Raw genomic sequence first — 15,190 nt, forward strand, 5'->3', positions numbered from 1 at the left:
AGGCTTGAGTCAAGATGACTAGGAGGATGGTGATGCCCTCTGCGATAACAGGGGAGATCAGAGAAGAGTGAGGAGTGTTTGAAGGGGAACAATTCTTTTGGGCATGTTTAATTTGGAATGTTTATGGGATATTAAATTTAGGTGTCCAAGAGGTAATTGAAGATGAATATAATCATGTGAAAGACAAAGGCTGGACATATAAATTTGGAAATCTTCTGCATAAAGATGAAAATGGACCCATGGAAGCTGATACCACCAAGTGAGATAGTATAGTTGTCTGCTTTCATAAGTCAACATCTGCTCACATTATTCCTGGATGGTTTCCCTTCCACAAAACTGGAAGAGGGCTAACTTCCTTAACTCCAAAACACTCTGAAACTAATTACTTAGCTAATCAGTTCTAGAGATTCTGCATTCCCACCCACACTAAAGAATTGAGCAACGGGGAAGAAGACAAGAATCTGGATAGCTCATCTTCAAAAAAAGCTCGACTACCTTCACTGTAACATGAAATTGAGAATGTAAATTGTATTAACTATTACTCATCATTATCCATTTTAAAAAATGAAACAATTATTTAAAATCTTTGTAGTTCATTTTAAGTGTCTATGTCAGAAACAGTAGCATGCAGCAGTAGTGTGTGGTCAAAATTTAACAAAAAGGTAAACTGAGACATATTTCTCCAAGAAAGATAACATTTATTAACAGGAGCATGCTGCCTGTCAATAAGTGGGTCAATGGTTTGCCTCCATTTATGCCAAAGACCCCAAGCTCACTTTTATAGGTTTTAAGGAGTACAGAACAAAGAATAGGACAGGGTAGATGTGATGGGACTGAAGACAGCACAACTGGTTACAGGCCTGAGACATAGAGAATATGATTGGTTGGAAATTTGGCAATGACACTCTCATTCCCTCCTGAGAGTACAAAGTACAAGAGAGTAGGCCACACTTTTAGACAGCAAGCAAGACATCCTTAAAAGGATAACTTGGTGGTGTAAAGGTTACATCCAACTCCCTTGTGTTCACATACATACAAGAACTGTTAAATACCTTGAGGCAAGAATAGATTAGCAGGAGATCTGGATTTTTAAACTTTATCCATGACAAGCCTGCTGAATTCTGAACCAAGTTCAGAGACAGAGAACCATGAATTAAGTCGTTAAAGGACAAAAACAATTATAATGTACAAGATCAATTCAACCTTCTCAGTAGCAGGCTGCACTCAGAGTCAGGAAACATGGGTTCAAATCGTGCCCATAACATTTATTAACTATATGGCCCTAGGCAAGTTCTTTTTTTCTCTAGGACTCTCAGGGATTTAGTCACTAAGTCACAGGAGATTAGTGTGAAGAGTTTCAAACCCTGAAGAAATCATATAAATACAGAAATTTTATGCTTAACTCAATAGTCCTGGTCTTATTTCAAAGTGTGTGTGTGCATATATGTATATACACACATATATATGCACATACAAATGTATATATATGTATGTATGTACATATGTATATATGACTTTCAGCAAGAGTGCACCACCAGGAAAAAGGTCATAAAGTTCTTAATTTAATTTTCTTTGACATATCTCTGCAAAGGGAGATCCATTATATATAATATGATTAATTTGAATTCCTAACTACAAAAACCATTACCTACCTGTTATCTTGTTCTAATCCTTTCAGAGAGCCATGTTTATAGAAATCAAGGGCATAGGCATTGAGTGGCATTCTTCTCCCTAGCCTATCAATTTTCTTCAAATAAAGTACAGGAGCCTGAGAGGAAGTAACACCAACTGTATGTAGAATGATCTGAAAAACAAAAGTTTTCTTCAGTTCACCTCTTATATGTAAGCATATATAAGTAATAAGTGGCATCTTAAAATTTATTTTTTGAATTATATTTTTATTTCATGTGTTACCTAAAAAAGGAGCAAAAAATGCCATCAAGGAAATATATAATAAAAGAAAGAGAGAGGCTTGTCACTCAAAGGACAAGAGGTCAACCAGAGTATTCTCTCAGTACTCTCATGCAGTCGAAAGAAAAGAAGGGAGGCCTCCATTACATTGGGTGGAGTCCTTGTAGTGAACTTATGGGAAAATATGAGGAAAATTCATGGGTAAAAGGATGGACAGGCATGTATGAATTGTAATTCAGAGGGAACTCTGAAATGAATAGGATCATAGATCCATTGGTGTACTAGAGAATTTTTACTTATGTAAGCTGAACTCAGTTTCTAAAAAACACAGTCATTTGTATTATTGTTATTATGGAATATCTATGGATATTGGAATACCCACATGAATAGTCCATGCATATAAAAATACATATGGAATACGTGTGGAAAATCTAAAGTTGTAGATAGCATATTTTAATTGACAGAAAGTTGGTCTGGAGGAAAGAAGATTCCTTTTCAAGGTCTGTCTCTGATAAATCATGTCAATGTGACCCTGGGACAAGACACTTAACCTCTCAGTTCACTAGGCAACTCTCTAAGACTATATACATATATATGTATCTGTATGTAAGTATATGAATATATGTGTGTATATGTATATATGTGTGTGTATGTGTGTGTGTGTGTATATATATATATATACATATATATATGTATATATATATATACATATATATATGTATATGGGTGTATAGGGGTTTTTTTAGAAAAAGGTGTCAACCTACACTGTTAGAAAAAAATTTGTCATCTGAAAATTCCCTATATCAGAGAAAGCACAGGTGCAGCCTCTCTTTCTATCATTATTGAGATATAGCAGAGTATGGTAGATAAAGGGCCAACAAGGAATCAAAAGGAGCCAAATTCAAATTCTTTCACTGACACCTACTAGGTATGGGACCTCTCAGCGTCCCTCTCTCAAGGATATAAATTCCTGAGAAGTTGCTGATACAAAGGAGTAAAAGGAGCTTTCCCTCTGGGAAACAGATGAAATCATAGGTCTGGACCTCCCCCATCAAAAAAGAAGGAAGTCATCATTATAGTACTCACCTGAAGTAGAAGTGGGTCATAGAAAATGATAGGACTATTTGGAGGCAAATGTGTATGTCTTGATAATAAAGAGACTGTATCTCACAATGGCAAGAGGCTGAGTTCTGTTTCAATACATTTCAATTTTGAAAAGTAAAATGGCCAGGACAGAGGGAACTACCACAACATAGCTATGGAAATCTAGCCATCTAACTGCTGTTCATTTTATACTCAAACCATGCTAACATGGCAGATAATTTTCATTTCACATTTCTAATTAGAAAATTAGAGTATGCAAGACACACAACCAGGAACCACAACTAGCGTCTACCAAATAAATTACTATCAAGTGAGCCCAAAGAGGAAACTTTAGCTTAACAATCCCTACCTAAATCTGATTTTTTTAAAAAAGTATGACCTTGTATGAATTGATATAGAATGAAGAAAGCAGGATTAGGAGAACAAACCACAATGTGAACAAAGACATTATTAAACAACAGCTTAACTCAGATTCAACTGGCCATTGACAATCTTATACATAGAAAACAATGAAACTCATTTCCCTTCTCCTGGCACTGGGAAGTGCAGTTGCTGGGTTAGTTAATTCTGCTTAATTGTTTGCTTGTTTTTGTTATAAGGAAAAGTCCCATGGTGGAAGAAGGAAGAAGAGGGCTGATGACTATGATATAAAAAACAAAAAATAATTAAAGCTGTTTTTTCTTTTCAAGTCTAGTCTCCCTATATGAGTATGTATCTGTATATAAAGGATTTACCATACCTTAGAAATCCTACAGTAAACTGCACAAAATTCCACAAATGAATCAGCACATGCCTGCATAGTCAGTGACTCAGATGCAGAAGCAGACAATAAGGAAGAATGACAAATAATAACAACAAGCCTTTGAAATGATTGTTTAAGCTGAAGAAATAAATGTAACCAAAGGTCTTTAAACTACTAAGAAACTATTACATCCCTACAAATATCTGCATACATAATGAGAAGATCCTTAAGGAAAATATGAGAAGAAAAAAGATAGGCTTTTACAGCTCATTTTCTGTATCAGTCTACCATATTCACAGTCAGACAATTAAAAATTATGTAGAGAACACACTAACATTTATGTGTTTATTATTTTATTTATTATTTACAATTTTGAATCAAAAAAAGCAAATGACCATAAAGACTTTCTTCTTTGAATATCTTTGAATATCTTGAGATCATAACAGCTATCCTGGCAGTTGCAGTTGCAGAGATGTATTGAATGAAGGATGCTTGCCAAAGGGATTCATTTTCTCATTTGAGGCAATTAGCTTCCTCCTACTGGACATGGAGTCCGAAAAACTGAATACAAATCTAGCCTCAGACACATACCGGCTGAGTGACTCTAGGTAAGTAGATGAACCTCTGTCTCAATTTCCTCAGTGATAGAATGGGATTAATAATAGCACCTATCTCATAGGATTGTTTTGAGGATCAATGAGATTTGTGAAGCACATAGCACAGTTCCTGGCACAAAATGAATGCTATATAAATGCTTATCCCCTTTCTATCCCAGCCTCCCCACATTACCTCCCCTTATGGAGAATGCTCTGCATTAGACCAAATGCAGAGCACAGTGATTGATAATGAAGTCTTCCAGATGTTCCTTACTGTAGATAACATTATGATTATTGCAGTAATCATGAACACTATAGAGATGCTTTAGTGAGATCCACGACCACTCAAGAGAGATACATCTAGCAATACATTTAGGACAAACTCAATGATGAAAGAATAGAATGATACCTATTGGTCAGACCATAATTATGCATTTGAATGAACAAGTAACTCACTGAGACAGTCCATCATTATATATATCTTGAACAAGCATTGCAGATGGACAATGAGCTCAACCCAGAACTGACTAGAAGAAAGTATACAGGCTGGATTGAATTTGGGAAACTATACAATGCTTTCAACATATCATGACACTTTCTGACAGAGAACCAAAGCTTTTAATGTCAATACTCTTCTAAGGATGTTTATGGATGGAAATAAGGAATGTCACAATCTATGGATAATCAAAACTACATGTCACTCAAATGGCAATGGAGAGATGCATAATGAACATAAGTAGGTAGCACGATGTTATTAACAGTGATCTGTATGCCAAAAATGATATAAACATATTATTCAGGAATTATATAATTAAGCAAAAGATTTCTTTTGCCACATTGCAAAAGTAGGAATAACACACATAGCTAGATCTATAGATATATCTTGATATAAACATGTGTTTCCATTCATATATGTGTACGTATGATATGTGTGTGTATTATATGTATATCAATAATCCACATGTGTATATATTTGTGTTGTGTGTGCATATCTACATATCTATACACATACATACCCATAAAACAGAATTTGAAGACAATTAGGTGGAAATAATAAAGAATACAGAAAAACAAAACAGAAAATTCACTCGTCTGGGGACAATTTTGGAACAGGAGACAGAAATGAAGGCCATGGAAAGTAAAACAAAGATTAAGATTATATGATTTTTTCCTTTTATTTTGATGATATCTTGCTTTTTGCTTATTTGGAATATATTCATTCTTTTTTATTTTTAAAAACAAAATCAATTCAATTTTCTCTTTTTATTTTTCACAGAATGATCATTTATCTTGCTTCCATAAATTTTGATACATTGTGCATATTTTTGTCTTTAATATAATTTACTATTTCTAGAATGTGTTCTTTAATCTACATATTTTTAGTTTTCTTATAGGCCAATATCTTTTGGTAATGTTTTCTTTCTTGATTACTATTTTATTAGATTATGAATCACAAAGATAGTTTTTAAAACATTCCTTTCTGAATTTATTTACAAATTTTTTATGGCCTAAGACTACATTCCATTGTGAATGTACCATTTATTTGGGAGGAGAGAGGGAAGCGTATGTACGTACCTACATATAAATATACACACACATATACATACAGACATATATACATATATATATACACATACATACACATACACTGATTAAGTTGTTTCTCTGTCAAGCTGTCAGATCTGGTTTTAACAGCAGTACATTCAAAACTAACTCCTTTGCTACTTATTCTTTGATTGATCATAATGTATTAGTGAGATGTTAAAACATCCGAATATTATTGATTTTCTAATTCTTTTTATAACTTTTCTTTCATACACTTAGTTGCTATACCATGAAGTAAATGGTTTTTATTTCTATTTATCATTGGCAATAGTGACTTTAAGAATAACAAAATATCCTTGTTAGTTTTTATTATTACTTTATAATTTGAATCTAAATTTGCCTGATATCATCAATGCAACTTCAGAGAGGCCCTGCATATGCAAAAATAAAAATGAAATAGTCCCTGCCCTCACGGAACTTACATTTTTTAAAGAGGAGACAATATGAACATATATAATCATATACAAAATAAATACAAATACAGGGTAACTTGGGGTGGAGGGAAGGCATTAGTAACTGGGAACATGGGAAAGGGCTTCAAGCATCAAGTGATTTTTAAAGAAACTGGGCATCCTAAAAATAAGGTGAGTACATATCAGGTACAGAAAATAACCTGGATAAAGGAAGTTATGGAGATTGGAGATGGAATGTTGTTTAAAGTCCAGTAAGGTCAATTTGGCTACATGGAAGAATGTGAGAAGGGAAGTATACATAATAAGCCTGGAGAGGTAACTTGGAGAGAGTTCACTGATGATTTTAAATGCCAAAGAGGAGAGTGCATTTTATCCAAGAGATAATAGGGAGACTCTGGAGTTTACTAAACAAAGTGAACAGACTCACACTTTAGGAATGCCACGTTAGGTACTATGCAGAAGCTTTATGGGTGAAGGGAGAGACTTAAATTGCAATCTATCAGGAAAGAGGAAATGATTACCTCAACTAGGGTAGGGGATCATGTGAGTGGTAAGAAGAGAATGGATGTGAAAGATACCGTCAAGGTAAAATCAATAAGACAAGTCTTGATCAGATATGTGATAGATAATCATTATGCTTCTAAAGTTTGGATTGAGTAAATTAAATTTGGAGATCACCCCTCTGCTAACATCCTGTGAAATTTATTGATTAGCAAACTGTTCCCTACATTCAAAATTTAATAGAAGCTTTCTTTTATTTTTTCTAAAATTTAATAGACAAGTCCATTTTTTTCAGTTTTTAGCAAGCCTCACCATTCTTAATCATCATGCTGCTTTCCAGATCTATTGTTTTTTTCTACATTGCTTCCAAAATTGTCTCCAGTTGAGTAATTTTCCCAGACTTTTTTCTGTTTCCAGTATTATTACCATTAGACTGTCCTCAAGTTCAGTTTTTAATATACTTTTGTTTTGTGGATATTTCCACAGATATTTTCAAACAGTTGAATTTTGTAATGATTTTTCTGAGAGTCCACAAATTGAGTTCTTTGTGTTACCTTGTGATTTTTCATAAACTTTCTTTTTCATTCAGTTCTTTCGATTGTTCTTATTAAGTAAAACTAGGGGGCTTCTAGGAGCCAAGGAGTAAGCAGTAAATCTGTCTCTGTCCCTTACTGACTTCTGAATAAATAGTAAATAGTACCCTAGGAAAAATTCTAGAACAGCAGAGTCAGCAGAAAGATAGGTTGAACCAGGAGACTTGGAAGATTAAAAAAAAAGACCCATCTCACTCTGGTAATGGGGGAGTGAATTCCAGGAGAGGAAACATCCCAATAAGTCAGCAACAAGCCCCACCTCAGTCAACCAGTGGGAGATCCTGAGCCCCAGGGTGGTGGAACAGGCAAGCACCAACACCAGGATTCACTATATACCTTAGCATAGACAGGGGACCAAGCAGATTCCAGCACAGAGAACCTCCCTGTGTTCTGGTGCAGCTCTGGGCAGGCTGGCATCTTCCAGCAGCCAGACCTCCATATACTTCAGCACAGCCCAGAGCAGGCAAGAGTCCTCCAGCATCCAAGACCCAACTTTCTTCAGTGCAGTCCTGGGAAAGCCCAGAAGAAAATCAGCTGGCCTCAGTATATGCCAGGCACCAGCACTAGGACCCCAACTCATCATCAGGTAAGCTGCCAGACCCCTACATTCTCCAAATGCCAGCACCTGAGGCCTCAGTACACCAGTGATCAGGTTCCTGGACCCTAGCACAGGAAGCTTAGGTCAATTCCCCCTGTGCCACGTAAGTAGAGCTCAATTTTAAAAGCCATGAAATAGGCAAACAAGATGATCAAAAAGCAAAAACAAACACTGATCATAGTTTCTATGAGGACAGGGAAGATCAAAACACAAATTCAGAAGAGGACAATTCAATATACCTACATCCAGCACCTCAAAGGGGAATATAAATTGGTCTCAAGTCCAAAGGCCTTCTTGAAAGAGCTCAAAAAGGATTTTAAAAGTCAATTAAGAGAGGTTGAATAAAACTTGGGGGAAAATGAGAAGTATGCAAGAGAGATTCAAAAGCCTGAAAAAGGAAGGAGGAAAAATTACTGGAGAAAATAATTCTCTAAAATATACAGTTGGCACAATGGGGAAAAAATTCCACTGAAGAAAAAAATCTCCTTAAAAAGCAGAATTGGTCAAATGGAAAAGGAGGTGCAAAAGCTAACTGAAGAAAACAATTCCTTAAAAATTAGAATTGGGCAAGTGAAAGCTAACAACTATATGAGACATCAAGAATCAGTTAAATAAAATCAAAACAATAAATAAATGGAAGAAAACATAAAATACTTCACTGGAAAAACAACGGACCTGGAAAATAGGTCCAGAAGAGATAATTTAAGAATTATTCATCTACCTGAAAGCCATGAGCAAAAAAAGAGCCTGGATGGCATCTTTCAAGAAATTATCAAGGAAAATTGCCATGACATTCTAGAATCAGAGAGTAAAGTAGTCACTGAAAGAAGCCATTGATCACCTCCTAAAAGAGAAAAACTCCAAGGAATATTGTAGCCAAATTCAAGAATTATCAGGTTGATACTGAGGAAATACTGCAAGCAGCCTAAAAGAAATGATTTAAATATCATGGAACCACAATCAGGTTACACAGGACATAGCAGCTTCTACATTAAAGGAACAGGGGGCTTGTAGCATGATATTCCATAGCTTGGATGACAACCAAGAATCAACTGCCCAGCAATCTGAATGTAACATTTCAGGGGAGGAAATTGGCATTCAATGAAATAAGGGACTTCTAAACTTTCCTGATGAAAAAACCAGAGCTGAACAGAAAATTCAAACTTCAAATACAAGACTCAAGAGAAGCAGAAAAAAGTACATTCCTTATCCAGTTTTGAGAGAGGAAGGTTGAAGTCCCCCACTAATACAGTTTTGCTGTCTATTTCTTCCTGTAACTCATTTAACTTTTCTCCTAAGAATTGTATGCTATACCATTTGGTGCACATTTCTTTAGTATTGATATTACTTCATTGACTATGATACATTTCAGCAGAATATAGTTTCCTTCCTTATTTCTTTTAATTAGATCTATTTTTGCTTTTGTTTTGTTTGAGATTAGGATTGCTACTCCTGCTCTTTTTTTTCTTCAATTGAAGCATAATATATTCTCCTCCAGCATTTTATCTTTACTCTGTGTTTATCTCTCTGCTTCACATGTGTTTCAAAACTAGATAAATCTAACCACAAATTAAATAAGAAAGAAGTTAAGGAGGTAAATAGAATTTAAGAAAAGTTAGATATGCTAGACCTCTGGAGAAAACTGATCAGGGATAGAAAGGAATATATGTTTTTCTTAGCAGTACATGGCCCTTACACAAAAGCTGACCACATACTATCTGCTCCAAGTACTTCTCTGCTTTCTGAGGAATCAAGATCTCTCTTGTCAACTGTGCTGCCTACCTGCATTCCTTCCATCCCAGCTTTGATCCCTTCTACTCTATCTGTCTCTGCTGTAGGAACTCTGGTGCCAAGATCTATCAAGGCTTGCACTTCTTGGGTGACTATAGTCATGGAATATAATTTTTGTAAGCATATTCTATGGAGTCATCTTTCTCTTCTTTGTCTTTTATCCTTTTTTCTCACCTCCCTTTCATGCTTCCTCCTATAACTTCTATGTCGCTCTCAGTCAGTCTCTGCTGAACCAGCTTTCCCCTTACTTGGTTCTCTATTACACTTGTCTTGTTCAGAAGATGAAACTTTTTTTGGACATGTTCTGGCCACAATCAGATGTACCTTTGGGTACATCAACCTGTTGACTGTTAACAGGAATACAAGAGAACATACTCAAACATTTTTTTTCTGTACAATTTTCACTTATAATAGCTAAGTTTCTTACTTTCTTTGCACTAAGTTTCTTCACTTTTTTCCATTCATATTCTTGGAATTAAAATTAATCTCCTGGTTAGATAGTGTTTCTCTTTGAAAGATCTGAGTTAGCTGACCCATAAGAAGGTAGAAATAACACAACTTGAAGATACCAACTGTATAATATCTATAAAAGGTTGCAATAGGGTAGCATAAGATGTTGCTGCTTCTTGATATACAAATTGACACCTCATTGGCAACTTATAGTCTTAACTAATTGCCTGGGATACTGAGATGTTAGAGCAGAGAATAAACAGGTTTCTAGAGCCATGTAGGGCTTGTTTTCTCAAGCATTTGAGCTGAGGCTCAATTTTTGTCAGTTCAGGGACTTCACCAATAGTACCATGCTTATCTTCCCTTTTCACCCTACTTCCTTCTCTTGCTTCTTCTACTTACACTGTTGACATCTTGTACTTGAAGCAAATCTTGATCTGTAACTCCAGAAAGAGAAACAAAGGGTGAAATAGCAGATCTGTCCTTCTTGCAGCCCATCAGGTGAGATGCAAGTTTGGAAGTGTCACATTCTTTACCTGTGAATTCTGAAAGGGTTCAGATTGGAAAGAGTTAGTTCTTAGGATCAAGGAAGATGCTTGACACTTGCTCTAGGGCAGATAATTTTAACCTTTTAGATTCAGGTAGATTTTGAGGAGTTCAGAGTCTGTGCATTTATAGATTAGAGACAGAAATGAGATGGAGAGAGAGAATATAAATGATATATGTATAGATAGAAGTAAAGGAGAGAGAAAGACAAAGATATAGCCAGATAAATAGTAACAGTTAGAAATAAAGATAATAGTGATAGAGGAGAGAAATAGAGACACATAAGAGAAAGAGATAGATTGAGATATAGACATAGATAATGTAGATATAGCTGTAGATTCAGATAAATAGTAATAAATAGAGATAGATTATATAGATGAATAGACAGATGTATGATGGAATGCCCATCAATTGGGGAATGGGTGAATAAATTGTAGTATGTGACTATAATGGAGTACTATTGCACTATAGGAAATGATGAGCAGGATGCTCTCAGAAAATCCTAGAAAGACTTACATAAACTGATGCAAAATGAAATACATTGTGTACAGCCTTGAATGACTTAGTTATTTTCAGCAATATAATGATCCAAAACAACTCTGAAAGATTAATGAAAAATGCTATCCATCCCCAAAGAACTGATGGTGCCTGAATATAGATTGAAGCATATATTCTTTACTTTTTTATTTTTCTGGAATTTTTTGTCTTGTTTTTTGTTTTGGTCTATATTTTCTTTTACAAATGACTATTTTGAAAATGTTTTGCATGATTACACATGTATAACCTAAATTGAATTACCTGCTTTGTCAATGAGGGGAATGGGGAAGGAGGGAGAGAGAGAATTTGGAACTCAAAGTTTTAAAAAACAAATGTTAAAATTTGTTATTACATGTAACTGGGGAAAAATAACACACTAAATAATAATAATAAAAAATTTTAAAAGAAAGACAGAGGTAATGGTATATAGATATAATGATGTAGATATATAAAACTATTTCAGTCTAATAGGCTTCCTTTGTAATCCTATCAGAAGGATGAGAATTTAAGAATATCTCTAAGGACAAAGGTCTGTCAATTGATGCAATCTTATTTTTTTTTTTTTTTGGTGAGTCAATAGGGGTTAAGTGACTTGCCCAGAGTCATATTATGTTTTGTTTTTAATCCATAAGGTCAAAACATATGGAGCTAATATGACAATGTTTATGTCAAAATAAAATTATAATAAAATTTATTAACTGACATGTTTGGTCTTTCTAATATTAAAAACATTGAGAAGAGGTCCATAGTCTTCACCAGACTGCCAAAGAGGACCATGACATAGCCCCTACTCTAGAGGACATTTCTCATTAGTCTTATAAACATATCTGCCCAGCTAATTAATGAATAGGCTTTTCTCCTACCATCCTGTCATCCATTACCCCCTGGATACATTTGCTCCAATGAATGACATCAACAGAATCACATGAGGTCTTCTTAAGTGACTCTCCTTTATCTTTTGTTCGTGGATTGAGTATACTACTTATCAATAGCAAGAGTTCCTTGCAGCTACTTTCTGTCTCCATATCTCATCCTTCTTTCATCTCTCCCTATCGTCTTAAGAAAGTCACAGAAATACTCCCTAGGAAGTTTCCCTGTCTCCTCATGTTCCTGCCCCCATTTTATAGGCTCAATTCTATAGCTATCTCCATAGTATCAAGCTGGTCTGGGTATTATAATTCCCAAGAATCCTATTTAGAAAATTTCATTGGAATAGAAGAGGCATTCCTTCACTTTGGGCTAAGTCCCAAATTCTATCAACTACTACCAGCCCATCTTGCAGAATATAAGGAATGAGTTCTGTACTACTGCTTGGCTCCATCCTAACCATTCAACTAGTTTTGAACTATCTTTTATATAGAGATCATTTCATAGGAAATATGTCTAATAGCATTTGCATCATGCGAGAAAATGGTAGTAATATTCACTTACCAATTTTTGATAAGGGGAGCTGATGTTCTTTTTTCATGTCAGCAAATTTAGAAGCAATAAGTAGAAAGTGGCTAAAGTCTCTTCTCACTTTTGTGTTATACTCAAATAAGGCAGCATCAAAATCTGTAGGGAGGTTTTCAAGGAACACCTAAAGACAAGAGAGGTGTGATAAATTTATTTATGAGTCTGCTGATGAGATTCTGCTGCCAGTCACCAATTAATGTCACAGAGATGGAGGAAAATTGTAGGTTTTTGCGCTCAAAGTACAGGCTGTACTGAGCACCTCCAAACAGTCAATGAGCCCTAAGTATCAGTTTTAAGCTACATTATATAGGTTTCAGCTACATATGCAGGACTGGTACAATTTAATTTCAAAGAGCAGTAGGGGAAAATGATGTTTTGCACATCAAAAAAAAAAGATATAGAAGGGAAAGATCTAGAAGTGGAAAGCAGCTAGTAAACACTAGCACTAGCTGTAGTTGATATCTCAAGTCTGATTTTGCAGAAGCTGCATGTTACCTGATGTGCTCATCGTAAGTAAATGGTCATAAGAAAGTTAAGCCCAAAACTCTATTATCACAGAGATTCATCTATTATTTGCTCTGATTCAAGAAATTGTATGATATGGAGACAGTGGTATTGGTTCAGGGTGCAAGAAGAAGGTGACAAATTCAGAGGCAGAGAACACAGGGGGCAAAGAAGGGAGTAAGGAAAAATGGTTCTAATACTCTCAAATTTTCACATCCTTCATGTATGTTGTGTAGGGTGTCTCTTTCTCACAGTGATGTAGAAGTCTGCCAAGTGGGTACAACAAGCATTATAAAGGAAAATTCCAGTCTGGTTTTAGTTAAATGATTAATGACTCACACCCCTTCCTGATGCCACTGAAAGACGTTGTATGTAACAGTAATGTTAATTGTTTGGGGATTTTTTTAAAAGGGGACATTCAGTTCTAGGATGCAATCACCTAGCAGCTAGGTGGCACCGATAACAAAGTGCTAGACCTGAGTTCAAATTCTGCTTCAGACACTAGTTGTGTGACCTTGGGCAAATAATTTAACTTGTGCCTCAGTTTCCTCATCTATAATATGATAATAACAATAGCACATACTTTACAAGGTTGTTATGAGAGACAAATGAGAAAATATGTAAAGTACTTTATGAACATTAAAAGTACTATATAAATGCCAGCTATCATGATCATTATTATCAGTGTAGGAATGCTTAGTGTGGAAACTCCTTCTATTAATGCAGATAAGTGACTCAATTTCAATTTATAGTCTTAGAGAATTGCCTGGGTTACCAAGAACTTAAGTGATTTGCCCAAGATTACACAGCCAGCATGTGTCAGAGGTGAAGTTAAAAAGGTTCTACCTTATTCAAAAGTGCAGACAATAAAATGAAAAATAAACAACACTTTTTATTCCCTTCTTTCTTTTACTTATGGTAGCTATCCTTCGGAAAAATTTATAGTTGTCTTTTTCTATTTTATTTTTTAAAATTTATGGAATAAAACAAGCATTTCTATAACACAATTCAATAAAAAAAATGTTGGCTGCGCATGAAACTGCAAATCTGCTATGCAAGAATTGCTATTCCTTTCAAATATACAACAAAATTATCACGGAAATTTCTTTTTTTCTTCATCTTTTTGCCCCGTACCCTAGAAGTGGCTACCATTAGACATAAATAGGTGTATATGTGTATGTATGTGTGCATTTGCATATGTGTATATATATGTATATATATTCATGTATGTGTAAAATTATTCTATACATACTTCTATTTATCAGTTTTTTAAAGATTTTTTTAAATTTTGAGCTCTGCTTTCTCATCTCCCCTTCACTTCTCATTGAGAAAACAAGGAAAATAAAACACATTACAAACATCAAGCAAAAAAAATTTATAAATTAACCATGTCCAAATACACACATACATATACGTACATGCCTAAGTGTTATGTATGTATCTATGTGTGTATACTTGAGTCTGCACTCTGAGTTCATCACTTCTTTATCTACAGGTGGGCAGCATGTTTCATTATGATTCCTCTGGAATTGTGGTTGGTCATTGGATGAATCAGAGTTCCTAAGTCTTTCGAGGTTGTTTGCCTTTATAATACTGTTGTTACTGTATAAATTGCTATCCTAGCTCTGTTCACTTTACTTTGTGTCAGTAAGCCTTCTCTGGTTTCTCTGAAACCATGCCCTTCATTTTTTCTTACAGCACAATAGTATTTCTCTATATTCATAAACCATAGCTTAATAACTTGCTCAGCCATTCTCTAATAGATGGGTACATCCTCAGTTTCCAATTCATTGCCAACCCCAAAAGAGCTGCTATAAATTTTATTGTACATAATTTACCCCTTT

The 15,190-nt window shown here is 35.0% G+C and overlaps 1 protein-coding gene across 4 annotated transcripts in view; it reads right to left on the reverse strand.

Annotated features, from left to right (window-relative positions):
• Positions 1-15,190, reverse strand: part of LOC140514131 (probable ATP-dependent RNA helicase DDX60) — a 167,240-nt gene that overhangs the window by 23,964 nt on the left and 128,086 nt on the right. For 3 of the 4 annotated variants that reach the window (XM_072624208.1, XM_072624207.1, XM_072624206.1), the window contains exons 35-37: positions 12,819-12,966; positions 10,707-10,849; positions 1,653-1,804 (exon numbers count right to left, since the gene is read on the reverse strand). In XM_072624208.1, coding sequence (XP_072480309.1) covers positions 1,653-1,804; positions 10,707-10,849; positions 12,819-12,966 — 443 coding nt within the window. The remainder of the gene's footprint in view (positions 1-1,652; positions 1,805-10,706; positions 10,850-12,818; positions 12,967-15,190) is intronic. The other variant, XR_011970448.1, reaches the window with a different exon arrangement.

Source organism: Notamacropus eugenii, chromosome 7 (assembly GCF_028372415.1).
Source record: "Notamacropus eugenii isolate mMacEug1 chromosome 7, mMacEug1.pri_v2, whole genome shotgun sequence".
Classification (NCBI taxonomy): domain Eukaryota; kingdom Metazoa; phylum Chordata; class Mammalia; order Diprotodontia; family Macropodidae; genus Notamacropus; species Notamacropus eugenii.